The following is a 15,356-nucleotide window of genomic DNA, read 5'->3' on the forward strand; positions in this document are numbered from 1 at the left end:
ACCACGAACCGCGAGAAAATCCCATTTGGGAAAAATCCAGCCCAGGCCCAACGCTAATGCGGGGGACATATTAATGATCCTCGCGGATGGATTATGATCATTATTACCCCACTCGCTCGGGGGCTAACGGTTGAGATGAGCGATCGGGCGCCCAAATTCACTCCGCGCTTGTTTGCGCAGCGAACGGCGCCGAATAAGCCGGGGACGAACAAACAACAAACGGCGGCGGCGGCGGCGGAGGCTGCGACTGGCGGCAAACGCGACGCGCCGTCGCCCCGGTGCGCGGGAAACGCGCTCGGCGATCGAGACGCCGTTACTTTTTCCCCTCCTCCTCCTCCTCCTGCGCATTCGTTCGTGTCCTCGTCGTTTAATCACTCCGACGTAAATCGGCCGTCGTACAGACGTCGCCTCTTTACACAATTCGCCCCGCAAAGCGCAATGATGAACGACGGGCGCATCGATAAGGCAAGACCCACGGTGGCGTAATTAGTGCCACAATTGGCACGAAAGCAACGTTCCCTCCGTCGCACGGGAGCGCGCTGGGTGCGTTTTTGCGGGGCGACCGCCAACTAGAATTTAAGAAGAGCGCAACAAATGTTATTTTTTACGACAAATTCACCATTTTGACAAAACTGCGAGTAAACAGAGTGCAGGGGGGCGTGTTGATCGTGAGCTTAACTACCAGCAGGAAGCCAGTCTCAGGACAGAAAAAAGTCAGCTGTAACGTAAACCAAGTAGTTGATGAAGTCAAGTCGAGTCCAAGCACCCGCTCACTCGGCGGGTATGGGGCAGTGCTCATCCGCACTGTCGGCCCGAGTAAGTGGTAGAAATTCCACATTCCCATGGCAGTTACAGGTTTTTTCCCCACGACAACCCCCATGACGATACCAAAAGTGGCACTCATATTCACTGACCCCTGAAGGGAGATGAAAATGACGATGAGCTGAGTGGAAACTACACCTGGATTTTAACTCGTGCGTTAGGTCGGAGTGACAGTAGCGTAGTAACCTCTGCTCAGTGCCCTAAAACTGATGATTTCCCCATGCCAGAAACCAAATGTGCAGTGCGCATTTGCTGGTAGCCCTAAGGCAGTGGTGGCCCCTACACATTCCTATGACGGGAGCAGTCTATCCGTAGCACAACCACTTCCGGCAAAGTTGAAACCACGTGAAACAATACGACCAAAATCCTCATCTAATATTATCAGTTGTGGCCCCATGAATAAGCCTGGCCGCCGCCATGGCAATGTGGAATTTCCACCGCTGGCTCGTGGTTGCCTAGGAGGCGATCTTATGCCGCTCGCTCGGGCAAATGAAGAAACCTCGAACGCTTAGCCTCGAAGATGAAAGGCTTTAGAAAAAGCAAGCCGGACGAAATAAAACGTGAACACTTTTTCTCCGTCACCATGCAGGGGAGACGGAGGGAGAGAGAGCGAGTGAGAAAAAACGCACAAACGAAAATAAAATGTAAATAACCAAATGAAATGAAACATTCCGAGTAAAAACGGGCTCCCTTTGCCGACGCTTGCCGAGACAAATCGGCGCTGCGAGCGCGGCCGGCGCTGGCGGTGACTAAGACGTACGAGGGCCTTCAGTCGGCGCGTCAAAACACGTCACGTATCCCTCATAACCACTCCCTGAACTTCAACTCAAATTTACAGCAATCCAAAGCAGAAGTGATATGCACTCAGCCATTTTAATAACCTATTAAGTTATGACTTCAATTTCATTTTACGTCCGTTTTCTCTGGGGAGCGCACGGCTATCTTGGCCAGAGACAGAAATTTAAAACAAGATAAATAGCACTATTAATGGGGAGAGGGGAGCGGCGGCGGGCGGGCGGGCGGGGGGGGCGGAGGTGGCGCGAGGGGGCGGAGAGGGGGGGGTAGCCCCCTCTCTCTCGTTCGTTCTCTCTCACCCCCGCGCTCTCTCCGGCACGCGACCGCCTCTCCACACCCCCCCGCCCCCCCACCGCAAGCCACCGTTGCCGTCGTTGCCGCCGCCACCGCCGCCCCGCGGAAAATGAGGAGTTATTTTTGCTCGCGCTCGCACGTAATTAGCTCTTTACGCGCGTGCCGGCGGTCAGAAAGCGGGCGCGTTCCCGAAAATTAAAAAATTGTCAGTAAGTGAGATTTAACGCCGCGTCATTTATCTTGATTTCCCCGCCGCTCGCGACAAGAAGGGTACGCGAGCGGAGGCGGGCCTGCGCTTCCCATCTGCCCGCGCGACAGCCCAAAGACGGGCCGACTAAAGCCAGATTTATGTGCCCCCCCCTCCCTCCCCGCAATTTTTTTTTCTTTTTCACAGCGTGCTGTTCGGGCGGCCGAATACGATTACTCGACCGAAGGAGTTCGCGGCGCGCACGACGGCGGAGGGGTCTAGCGGATGATTAGTATCCGAACGCTCGTGCTCGTAAAGCAAAAAAACGTTAGCCGGCGGACGCGGAGCCGGCGACGGAGTGGCGCAGTCGGCCGGTCCCGCGGAATGAAGACAGTCGTCTTGTTGATTCTTAATCGGTTGGGGTAACGGTCCGCGTTTGGGGGGAGTCGTGCATCACAAGCAATGCGCGGCTGCAACGCGATCGCCAAGCCGGGGTACCCGAAGAGAAAGGAAGGTTCGAAAGCCAATGACCTTTTGAACCGGTGGCAGTCACAGAGATGCGTGGCAAAATATGCGCACGGAGATCAGTGGGGGTCATCCCGACATCCAAAGCATGCTGGGACATTTTTTTTGTTTCTATATAAAAAATTGTTAAGCCAACAACCATAGCATTGCCAAAAAGCGGGTAACTATTTTACTGACCTTGGAGGGATGATGAGCTGATATCTGTAGCTCTTACATATACAGAACGGCGCGACAGTCAAAATCAAAAGCAAAGTGGAATTTTTTCCCCACCCAACGTGCAACCTGATGGGTGGTGGTCATTTCAACCGGTGCCCCTGGACCAGTGGTATACATTCCATATTCCTAAGACAAGGGCAGGTCCATCCATCGGATAGGCAAATGCAAAGAACATCCAGTATATTTTTCACACCTCCGATTAGCACGGTCGGTTACATATGGTGCGAAATAAGTTCAACATACATACGCACATTTATTCTACTTTAAGTGTATAATCAGATGGATAACTAAAATTTCCCCAAGTGATACCAAGAATACCACTGCAAGTTGGAAACGATCACCGGCGTGGGTCAACGTGAGGACAGCAGCAGGCAAACGGGTTAACGTACGGACCAGGGCGACCCCTTTCACACTTTAGCGCACGCGCGCGCACACACACGATCACGCACCTAGCGCCGCTCACTCACAACCACCCCGAAACAAACCATGGTCCACCTTCTCCTTTCACAGGGGATTATTCCCAGAGCCTGCCGAGCCCCCTTCAAGGCCACCGCGGCACACACACTACACCTCACGAGAGCAGCCAGGGGCGGGGGTGGGGGGGGTGCAAATAAACGCTCGGCTCAAACCACAACACGGAATGCGCAGCAATCGCCCCCCCCCCCCACCGGCCCCCCCGTTTTGAAGATGGAAAACTCCTCTTCCAACAGGTGAGCCTCACCGCAGGTTCACACCCTCACGGCGGCACCACTCCACATTCCTGCCTCGCCCGAGTGTTGGGGTGGGGGGGGTAGGAAGTTATAAGCCACTCGAGCGCTGAGTGAACGCCGATCCTGAGAGCTTCTGCTGCCCAGCGACTGAGAGGCGGTTGGGGGAAAAGAACGCGGACACTGCAACGGTGGGAAACGTCTGCCCTTGCGCCGGAGTGGTTAGCGGATCGTGCAGAGACCGGCCATGCCGCAGGAGGCAGGCATGGAAAGCAGGTGACTGGCCTGTCGATGTATTTCTGAGTGCGACCTGGTCTGCTGGGATTTCAGCACAGCGTGTCCCAACCGCTGTGACCCAGACACAAGTATAGACACACACGGGCGCAGCGCAAAGATCAACCGGACAGCCCCCCTACGCTGCCGAGGCAGGTGCTGTGAGAGGCACCGGTTGAGGTTGGGCACGCTTAGCCACCTTTGGCTTCTCAGTACTGATGTTTACACATCATACCAGGTACCCAAACCCAGGACAAGTTCTGACAGCACTTTACACTGTTGACTGCCAGGGGGCAGGAATCGATTTCAGGTCGCCCGGACCTCCAAGATAATAGCGCAGCGTGCAAACCACTGTGCCACCGCTACCTACCTACCAACTGATAAAACTCAAACGGACACTCTCTCAACTCACACACACACACACCACGGACTCTCAAACGCTCACACAAACCCGCGCAAAAATTCTCCATTCTCACACGCAAGCCCACTCGGCACGTGCACGCGACGACGACTTTCCGCACAGTTCCAGCAACCGCCCTCGAGCGCGAGAGGCCGTCAATTACGCGAGAGCCAGCGAGAGAGCCTCTTGAACCACGGGGCAGAGTGCTGCCGATGGAGGCCCCGGAGCCAAGGGGACACCCCCCCCAACCCGCCCCCGCCCCCACTGGGCACACACACCAGACATAACGGCGGCCCTCTCCAGGGCCCGACACCTGTGCTTGCACAAGCGGACGCGCCGGGGGCCTACGGGCCCGCACGGCCGCTGCCGTCGCCCTCGAACGCACTCCTCTCCTCTCTCGAGTGGGCGCCGCTCACGCACGCGTCCTCATACACGGCGAGCGTGTTGACGCGCGCCAACACGCGCGTGTGGATTTAAATTCGCCTGGCGGCGGCACTCGACGCGCGCCGAGCGCCGGCGATCGCTTTAATCCCGAGGCGAGCCGAGCGAGCGCGGAGGTTTTGGAGATCAAACGAGGTGACGAAGCTAAACACCTCTCTCTTGCGCGTTTGTTTCGCCGTGCATTTACTATTATTACTGCTGCTGCTGCTGCTCGCGAGTTCTCTCCTCCTCGTACCGTCGGCGTCGCAGCCGTTTGCTTTTGTTTGTTTCTCTCGTTCCTAAAGCCACTTCACTTGCAGGCAACCACCTCAACCACGGGACCGGGCAACAACCTCAACCACGTGACCAGGCAACCACCTCAACCACGTGATTGGGCAACCACCTCAACCACGTTATGACGATTCTTTGAGGATATTGGATATTTAAGCAACAAAATACAAGAATCGGTCCAAAATCGTCGTCATCATCCCTCCAGCATCGGTAAAATCGAAGTCACTTTGTGGGCGGCCAACAATGGTTGCTTTAAGTCCGCCCCAATGAAGAAACGTGGAATTTCCACCACCGACTGCGGGCTGTCCCCCAGTGATAGATAGACAAGATGGACACCACGAGGCAGAGTTAGAAACCGGCGCTCCCACGATGGGGCACGAGTCAGTCGGTACACCGGTAAGCACGGTGGGCAGCGCGCGTGCATCGATTCATCAACGTGATTCCTGCCCTCACGGCAGACGCGTTCAATCGTGCATGTAAGAATGGATTGTTTATGGTTTCAGCAAATATTTAATCGTTATATTTAAGCTCACGGACCAATCGAGAGAGAGCTCTGCGAGACGGACGATGCCATAAACACGACACGAACGAGAGAAAATAAAGCTGCCGATGCTCGGGTATAATCGTGCCCCCAAATCGTAGCCACTCATTGAATCGTAGCCGACGGAGTGCGACCCGGTGCCAAGCCCAGTGCAGTGTGTGCAGGACACTCCATCCCTCTGGCTGGACATTGTCCATGGACCCGCCCTGCCTACCGCACCCCTCACCCCTCGCTCGACTCACACGTACTCGGCCCTCTCCCCACTCCCTTCCACACGTCCTGTGCCCAGAAAGCAAGGCTTTCTGACAAAGCCCCCCCCACCCCCAGTCAACATCAGGTCAGTGGGAGGTTGCTCATTTTCATTTGCTAACCCCATTGTCTGTAACTCCCTTCCCCCCCAGCCGTCCGTTCTGTCGATTCCTGTCCCCTGTTCAAGTCCAGGCTCAAAACCGTTCCATTTTTTGTTCAGCCTATGTCTGACTCTTCCACGCTTGATAAAGTGAACACACCTTGGGACAGCTTCTGGAGATGCGGTCACATTCAGACGCGACATAAATCCACAGTGTAACCTAGAGGAGCCACGTTTTTACTTCTCTCTTCTGCCTCGCTCTCCGTGTCCACGGCATTCATCAAGATCAGCATGAAGCCGGTGACGGCCAAATCAAAATCACGGGGCCGACATCCGCGTGCCACTCGCCCCGCACGTCGCAAAGCGGGAGCGGCGAGCCAATCAAACGCCGACCTTGCGGCTCACCCAACTCCGTCTCTCACGGCCGTCCGTCTTAATTACCGCGGGGGCCACCGCCATCTCCACACCGGGCAGAGACCAAAGGACGCTCGTGACGGAAGGCCACGCGGCACATCGCAGGATGTTTCATTCGCCGAGCAACACTGGTGGCGTATCTCAGTCGCAGAGGACGAGTCGGAGTATAAGGCTGTTAGTAAATAGATAATAGCCAAGAAAGAAGTCCGTCTCTTCAAGAAATTGATATAGAGCTCAATTTTGGTCCATCTGCCACTCGGCTTTCCAGGCTAATATCATTCAGCAGCACTGTTCCACAGATTACTCTGGACCAGTTTCAGCCCAAGTCAAAACCCGAATGTTGGTCATAATGCGAACCAAACCATCGATCCGCCACACACACCCTGTCACTCCCTCGACGCAACGGAACCTGAGCGGGCGTCATCCGCGCCGTGAGGACCCCCCCCCCGCCCTCGGGCACGCTTAGTAGGGCACAACCAAAGCACCGGCGTGTGCACACGTGCGCCGCCGTGCAAACGCAGCGAGGACTCTGGCATAGCCACGGCCCAGCTTGGGCCCGGTTTGTGCCAATGGAACGGTGGTGGCGGTGGCGGTGGGAACGAGGCGGGATCGTCGGGGCGACACGGCGCAACGTGACGCCGCGGCCCTTGTCTGCCCAGCAGCGCGGGGCGCGCGCGCGATTCTCGCCGCGGCTGCCGTGTTTGTTGACGTCCTTGGCTGATTTGTTTCGTCCCCCCCCCCCTCCCCGTGTGTGCGGTCTGCTTCTCCCATCGCTCGCCACCGCCGTTGTCGTTGTTGCTGCAGAGGACAACAGAGCCCCCACCCACCCACCGACCGCCTCCACATCTCTCCCTCTCACTCTCCCCGCGCTGTCGCTAATTAGGCGTGCAGTGATAATGCGACGTGGCCGTGTCGGCCGAAAATGAGGTCTGCATGCTCCGGTGCTGAAGTGGGGGGGTGGACTGGGAGGGGTGATGGTGGTGGTGGTACTAGAGACTTGAGGTGGAGGAGTCAGTGTGGTGTGCACAGCAGGGTCGATAGTGACGAGTTGTGAGTGTGCAAGTATAGTTTCATGCGTACTATCCACCCCTACATCACCCACCAACCTCCCTCTACACCCCCTCCCCCCGCACCACTTGACACCGAGGTAAGGTCAGCCAGCGGGCGGTAAAACGCACGCCCCGACAGACGCGAGTAAACACAGGGAACAATTCGCACGCAGTTATTAACACGGTGATTAGCGGCGATTTGAAGACGCCGGTTTTTTGTTGAAGGTGGTCGAGGGAAGAACGTTTCCCAAGTTCGATCGCCGACCGTCCTACTCAAAAACGAGGGCGTGCGGCAACGCGCTTGACAGCTGTCAGCTTGTGGTGAATGTTCCACATTTATGTGGAAGGGCTTGGTCTCCCTATGGGACAGCCACCGATTCTGACAAAAAGGGGCACTCATACTTTCAACATAGGAATCCCTGGACCGGGACTGAGACTCGAAACCTTTCTATCCATGATTCGAGCACTCCACGTAACCCGCTTCTGGATTACTTGCCCACAAGTAGAGTCTAACGCAATTAGGGCTTCCAACTCTCTATGCAAAAAATTCCCCCCAGTGAAAGAGAGGTAACTCGAAGGGACATTGAATCAAATCGAGTCCCATTGACTTTAACGATCGGCAGCTCAATGCAAGTGGGGGAAATGGACGTGCATTTGACAGCCAAGTGGAATTCATCAGTCAACATTGAGGGCAGGGGCGTGGTATTGATCAGAATTGCTCACAATCAACTTCAATGATCTGAAATCGATGGCAAATGCATTCACACCCAAACTGACCGTGACTGCCTTCAGAGTCAATTCATTAGCGAGACATCTGCGTCCTCTATTCGCCCAGGTGAGAGCTCACCGAGGTTAATTATCCCTTCTGCGGGGCAGAACCGAGTGTTTGAGAATTCGGTGAAATAGTCTGCGCGTGCGTTTGTGTGCATGCACGTAGCAAGTCAGGGTTAAAACATCTCTGCTCAAACAGCTGTCGGGTGTCGCTTAACTATTCTACATGCCAAGAACCAACTGGAAATTCCACAGCCCAGATAAAAATCACTTTTAACCTTCCGCAAAGTTGCGCATTATGTTATCGACCCCAAAGGCATGATAGGCGGAAGACGTGAATAACCTAACAACATACCTAAAACCTATGAAAATGTAAGAAGTGTCAACATAAATAATCATCACCGGCATGAGACAAATAAAAGTGGGCAAAAAAGTCACTTTAAAAACACCAACGTGACTACCAGGCTGGCCAGAGTCAGTGGAACGCAAGAACGCGGTCACATTTGCGTTCGGTTTCTCCGAGCCTCCGGCTTTTAACAGCCGAACCCTGTGAATCCGAGAGGCGTTTCACTCATTAACATTCTGCCTCCGTGGGCCTCGGTCATTAAACGTTGGAGAGTCCTAAAGAGGAGCCTTCTGACCCATGGCGCGCATCGTGACAACGTCGCAATGGACTCTCTCGGTGGCACGGTCGCCGTGTCTGTCGCCACAAATTGATTTTCGGGTCAAAAGGCCACGGGGCTGGGAAGCTGACAAGCGGAGCCGAGCTGCGGTGGCAAATGCACGTTTGTGTTGGGTTTCTTTCGGGGTAATGTTGCTTGAGAGAGAGAGAGACGGCCCCTGTCAGCGTATTGTATAGAGACCTCATCAGATAGCTGCCTGTAGATAATTATTGTCAAAAGAGTCCATCATAGATCAGTCTGTCTATTATTATTATTGTATACACACCCCTTCGGAGACCAGTTCATCATTCTCTTGCCTAAAGACCTCATCTTAAACCGGTCTGTTATCATGGTCCTCTAGAGACACACATCAGAAACAGATTTCTCAGTCTTTTGTCCAAATGTAACAGCAGAGTCATGCCTATCGTAAAATGTCTAGGAACCTCATCAGAATCCAGTTTGTTATTCAATTGTTGAGGGGGCCCCATCAGAGACCGGTCAGCCAGTCTATTGTCTAGGGGGCCCCCATCAGACACTTGGTCAGTCAATCTATTGTCTAGGGGACCCATCAGACAGGTCAGTCAGTCTATTGTCTAGGGGCCCCATTATAGACCGGTCAGTCTGTCTACAGTCCAGAGCACCCTTTTTAGAGGTGTCCAGGTGGCAGAGGATTCACAGTGCCATGCCGGCACCACTAAGAGGCTAAGTTTCAGCCACCTGAAATTATACTTATCAAGTTCATGGTCTCAGGCTAATTACTAATGACTGCAGAAAAAAAAACATTTACATTCGGTTTGCCACTTAATTGGTTAGATTTCAGATATTAGGAATAACAAATTGTGGTTTCAATTGCAAAGTGACCAACACCCACTGCAGGAATTGTAACAAGGTGTGCTACACCTTGTAGGTTTCCACGGTGGTGCCGTAGAGTTCTCCGATGTGTTTTGAGGCTGTGCGGCATGTTGTTTCGGTATGGAATGACGCAAGTTATTTAACTACGTTGCTTGAATTCTCCTGAAGAAGTTCGCAGGACATGGGAATACAACATCGGATACCATGCCGAAAATAAATAAAAACAATCTTAATTTGGAGCTTTCGTGACTGCAGGAATTATTCTTTGGTTCTTTCGGTTAAGTCACGTCTAAAAATAAAATAATAAATTAAAATAATAGCGACGTTTCGATTGCAACACAAGCAATCACCATCAGGCATAAAAGAAATAGCAATAAAAATCGAAATAGAAAACTATAGACAGACTGCTTATGTCTGTCTATAGACAGACTGCTTATGTCTGTCTATAGTTTTCTTCTTCGATTTTTATTGCTATTTCTTTTATGCCTGATGATGATTGCTTGTGTTGCAATCGAAACGTCGCTATTATTTTAATTTATTATTTTATTTTTAGACGTGACTTAACCGAAAGAACCAAAGAATAAATAAAAACACACGGGGAAAGATCCAAAACACATCGGAGATATTTAAAGTTTTGCTTTGTGAATAAAAAGGTAAAATTTATCAGACTCGGAAAAAGTTATTTCAAGTTACATTCCAGTGATATTCTCGGATGCAATGTGAAGTTCCCCCATTCACTGTGAAATTATCAATGAAAGGTGCTGTGTCTTGTGACAGCAGGAGGCCAATTGAAACATACATGGCAAAACCAGTAATTATATTTTTAAGTTTGCCAAGCAAACCAGGTGTTTGGGAGCAAAACATTAAGCAGGCAAGGAGCTCCACAGACGAATCATCCCACTGGTCAGTGTGAACATCACGGATCATTGAATAATATCGAATCTTATGCTCATGAAAAAAGCCTCGCAATGTGTGCGTGCAACAACAGTTTTTTCGCATTATATACTCTATAGACTCGCATTACTCAATTGTAAACGCACCACAGGGCAAGTAAAAACACACAAATCAGTGACCATGGTGGAAATGCACCTCATCATGCAAGGGATGAACCGTTAAGAGTCCACGTTCACGACGCTGTAACGGAAGAGTCTGCCACTTTGAAAAAAGCGCTGTATCCAATCGCGAGCCCTAAGTCCTATTACCCCCAATCCTAGGTTCCCTCGAGTTTTATTTCATTAACCAGGTGAGAACTTACGGAACCAGGATGAGTGTAATTTGCAATATTGACCTCGGTCACCAAAATGACGAAAGCAACAACAAAAATAAGGCAAAGCAATGAGGCAAATATAAATCATCACAAATACAAGTGTCACGTGATATCGAAAGCATTGCACAAACACGAATCAACGTTAAAAGTAATACATTCCCTGAAGCCTAAATTACCTAGAAAATTATATTTAGAATGATCATAGTGCAATTAAAATGAAGTTGCAGATCCATTAAACAGTTATCGGGCGACGACATAACCACGCTTGCAATTGCAAGCGTGGTTATGTCGTCCATGATGACGTCCATGATGACGTCCATCAACAACCATTACCCCGTCCGCCCGCCTGCACCACAAAACCAAACTCCAATTGGAGATGACGTTGTTTTTCCATTCAACACCAGTGCCATTGTGAGATCTCCCATTCGCGTCGCTCACCTTCCGAGCTGAACTCTCTGCCCGCCCGTCCATCGCCCTGCAGGTTGATCATGATCTCCTCGGGCTTCTCCAGTGCGTCACGCTTCCTCCCTCTGCCCTTGCCGCCAAGCAGCATCCAGCTCCGCACCGACGAGCCGTCGTCGTCATCGTCGTCGTCGTCGCCGCCATCTTTGTCGTCGCTGCTGTCGTCGAGGGTCTGCGCGTGTGACGTGTCGGAGCCTTCGGTCTCGAGCGTGATGGTCTCGCGCACCCTGCCGCGAACGCCGCCCCGTGTCGCCTTCCAGCCGCCCGCCACCACCACGTGCGGAGAAGTGCGCTTGGCGCGCCTCGCCACCGTCGCCTCCTTCGCTCGGCCGCTCGCTCGGATGCTACTCACGGGCATCACCGGAGCCGCCGTGTCGTCAGACGAGATGACGATGACTTCGGGTTTCAGCGGGCGAGGAGTCGAGCTGACGATGGTGGTGGCAGTGGCAGCATTGCCAGAGACATCTGCAGTTTTGTCTGCGGCTGTGTCTGCAGTTTTGTCTGCAGTTTTGTCTGCAGTTTTGTCTGCAGTTTTGTCTGCGGCTGTGTCTGCGGCTGTGACATCCGCGCCTGATGGGAGCTGCTGGCTGTAGTGCACCTGGCTGTAAAGCTGGAACTCCACCTCGCTGTCAACGCACGAGTCGGACTCCGAGTCCACCTCGCCGTACAGCTCATCCTCGTACGCCTCCACGTCCGAGAGTCCCTCGAACATCATGGCTCCACGTGGTGGTGCTGGTGTCGATTGGTGCTGGTAGATGTGGGGTTGTTGGTGTTGCTTAGTGAGGACTTGAAGGAAGACAAGTAAAAAGAAAATGTCTTGATTCAGACAGCTTCACAGCATCACTGGGGAAAAAATAGAAATGCACAAGCACTGAATGGTTAGAACAGAGGGGGAAGGGTTCAGTGAGCCAGCAATAAGTAGCATCAATTATTATATTTATATTACAATACTTTGTTAACCAGGAAAAACCTAAGCCTCTTGATTTTCAAGAGGGTTCATTTCCTCGTCTTAATAGGTACATGTGTACAGAGCCATAGGGGGTGCGGGGCCCGGGGCAAATCACACCACGTGGGCTCGCCGACGCCAGTAAACATCTGACACCGTGACGTCGAAGCGAGGAGCCCCCCAAAAGCATGGGGCCCGGGGCAGCTGCCCCGATTGGCCGTACCCTAGGGACGTGCATCTGTGAAGTCAATGTTAACATTTCCCCCGCCACTGACGTTTGCCAGAAATCACACAAATACACAGACACACGGTGACATTAGGCTGCATTTACAGACTTAGTAATAGAGCTATGAACGTATAATTCCTGACCAAATATTAAAGTCAAACTAAAAGAGTCGGCTTCCTCAAATGTAAATTACATGGTGCTGCTCATCTCCATTGGTGGCCCGAAGCAGTGGGACAAATTCCAGCTTCCTATGGCAAGCGATCTCTCCATTGGACAAGCACCACCAGTTTTGTCAAAACAGGCCGGGTGATAAATGACCAGAGCTGACCCCTCAATTTGAACCTACAACCTTAACAGATTGTGTCAAGCTCTCTAACCACAGCGCCAACAAACCGGCCATTAACCCCAACGAATAAACAGGAGGCACAACAAAAACTTTTTTAGATTTATTTCGAGTATTTTATTTGAAATTAATGCATACCTGTCAACCCCTCATCAATGCCTACATTATTAGACAAATTCAGACCTTATTGGTCACCCCGTGTCCCTTATAAATCTCCACGTTCATCCTACAGAGTCCCATCTCAAGGGTGAACAACAAACAAGAGAGACACAATTTTGATTTATTTGTTTTGCCCGTATAGACCTGAAAACTCCATTTCCCTGTACAAGAATACGGGGTAAAAAAACGCATGGGTTGACAGCCTAATGCACAGCATCCATTCGTATGCATTTATTGTGGCGTGCGGGGATATTATTTCTACAGTCAGGCCAATGTTACGCCCCATCTCTTAAATCCAGCTAAAGTGCAACAATCCGCAGTGACAAACTTCCCTCTGATTACAATTATCGTAATAATTTACATCTATTTATAAGGCGCCTTGAGTAAGTATCTTGGAGCGACTGCCTCCCTCCTTCCACGCCATCAGAGCAGGAAGGAATTCTCAGCAGTGGGGGGTGGTGGTGGTGGTGGTCACTAACAGCCTGGCGTGTGTTTTGAGTATAGACTTGACGTCACCTTGAGAGTTCTATGCATTTGTTACCGAAACCTCCCCTGTTAATTCGTCGTTCTTTAATAAGCACTCTGTTACAGTTGAGTAATTATATCACCGTCTTGGCCGTTGTTTGAAATACTTTCATTTCTTTCCAAAGGCATTTTGTGCTCTATTAGGAAACATCACTTTTCGAAAAAAATGTGCAACCTTAATAGGTTCTCACCAGGGTTAAATAAAGTACACACTAGATATCTATTTTATTATTACACGCTTTTTTTATTAACTCACAAAGTCTGTTGTTGTATCCTCAAATCTTGTAACTCAATTTGTACCCACTTCCCAATGTGGTATCGACTGCAAAACTTGGTATACTTATGTCATACTAAGGACAATACTATATTGTATCATTACAAATTAAAAAATATATATTTTTAAACGCCCCTTAAGTTATGGCAAGTTTTAGGGCCACTTCCTGGAGTCGTGGAGTTCTTCCATTGCTAGTGTGGTACATCTCATTAAAGCGTGTTTTTTAAAAAAGTTTTTTTTTTAATATTACTTTTAATGGTCCAAGTCTCCACGCAATATTGCTGTCTCCGTATCCCGATAGCCGTGTCTCAGTGTACCGGTGTCTTCTGCATGATCAAAACCAGTCTCTGGCCCTGTGTCTCGGTCCCCAGTGTGTCCCCGGTGTTCTTGCGTTTCGTGTCTCTCTCCACGTGGCTGTGCCCGTGTCTCTGTCTCGAGTGTGTCCACGTATCTCTATCTCCCTGTCTGTCTCCCCATGTCTCCACTTGGATTTGTCCCCACCGTGTTTCTGCCCCCGGTGTCTCTGTCTCCACGTGTCTGTCACCCCCTCTCTACCCTCCCGCCTTGTCCGTCTCGATGTCTCTGTCCCGTTTCCCCGTATCTCAAAGTATGTCAACCCGTGTCTATCTTTGAGTCTCCCATCGTCTCCCGGTGTCCCGTGTCTCCACGTGTTCTCTGCCCCCCCCCCCCCCCCCCCGTGTCCACGTGTCTCTGCCCCCCCGTGTCTTTTCCCCCCGTCTCTGCCCTCATGTCTGTCTCCACGTGTTCTGTCTCTGCCCCCCCCCCCCCGTGTCTCCACGTGTCTCTGCCCCCCCCCCGTATCTCCACGTGTTCTCTGCCCCCCCCCCCGCCCCGTGTCTCCACGTGTCTCTGCCCCCCCCGTGTCTCCACGTGTCTCTGCCCCCCGTGTCTCCACGTGTTCTCTGCCCCCCCCCCCCGTGTCTCCACGTGTCTCTGCCCCCCGTGTCTCCACGTGTTCTCTGCCCCCCCCCCCCCCCCGTGTCTCCACGTGTTCTCTGGCACTCGCTCCACCGGGCGACCCGCGCGGGCGCCCAGTCTCAGCACAGCGCTCTCCTTTACACACAAACCCCAGAGCAGCAGCAGCGACAACAACAACGACGACGCGAGCAGCCGCACTCACTCGGGGAGTAACCAAGCGAGAAGCGACGCTACTCAGAGAGGAGCTGCAGCGCAGCAACAACAACAGCAACAGACGCGGCGCGCCGCTCGCGAAATCCGCCTCCACTCGACAAACGTGGAACGACGCGCGGGCCCACCTCGCCTAGGCCTCGCCGGCACTGCGCATGCGCGTGGTGGGAGAGGAAGGGGGGGGTCAGGGGTGAGCGCGTGGCGGAGTGATCACGTGGTCGTCCTCCCCCCCCCGTCCTGCCCGCTCGTAACCGACTTAGCCCGTGAGGTGGGGGCTGTTTAGGGGGAGGGGTTGGGGGGAGGGGGCTGTGGGGGGGTCTCAGACACGTGTCTCTGGATTTACTGAACTCATGCGCGCTTTGTTGCACTGCGTTATGGGTATTCCGCATGCAAATACAACGGTGGACTACCTCGCCTGCTATGCAGGAGGTCGTGGG

The 15,356-nt window shown here is 52.3% G+C and overlaps 1 protein-coding gene across 2 annotated transcripts in view; it reads right to left on the bottom strand.

Annotated features, from left to right (window-relative positions):
• The window catches only part of ZCCHC7 (zinc finger CCHC-type containing 7), a 211,574-nt gene extending 196,466 nt beyond the window's left edge, over positions 1–15,108 (bottom strand). The window contains exons 1-2 of one of the 2 annotated variants that reach the window (XM_061565264.1): positions 15,048–15,108; positions 11,274–12,140 (exon numbers count right to left, since the gene is read on the bottom strand). In XM_061565264.1, the coding sequence (XP_061421248.1) occupies positions 11,274–12,012 (739 nt within the window). In that variant the 5' untranslated portion in view covers positions 12,013–12,140; positions 15,048–15,108. The other variant, XM_061565265.1, reaches the window with a different exon arrangement.
• Between the last annotated feature and the right edge of the window lie 248 nt (positions 15,109–15,356).

This window comes from Lethenteron reissneri, chromosome 34 (assembly GCF_015708825.2).
Source record: "Lethenteron reissneri isolate LAM-NWPU_2019-01 chromosome 34, ASM1570882v1, whole genome shotgun sequence".
Lineage (NCBI taxonomy): Eukaryota > Metazoa > Chordata > Hyperoartia > Petromyzontiformes > Petromyzontidae > Lethenteron > Lethenteron reissneri.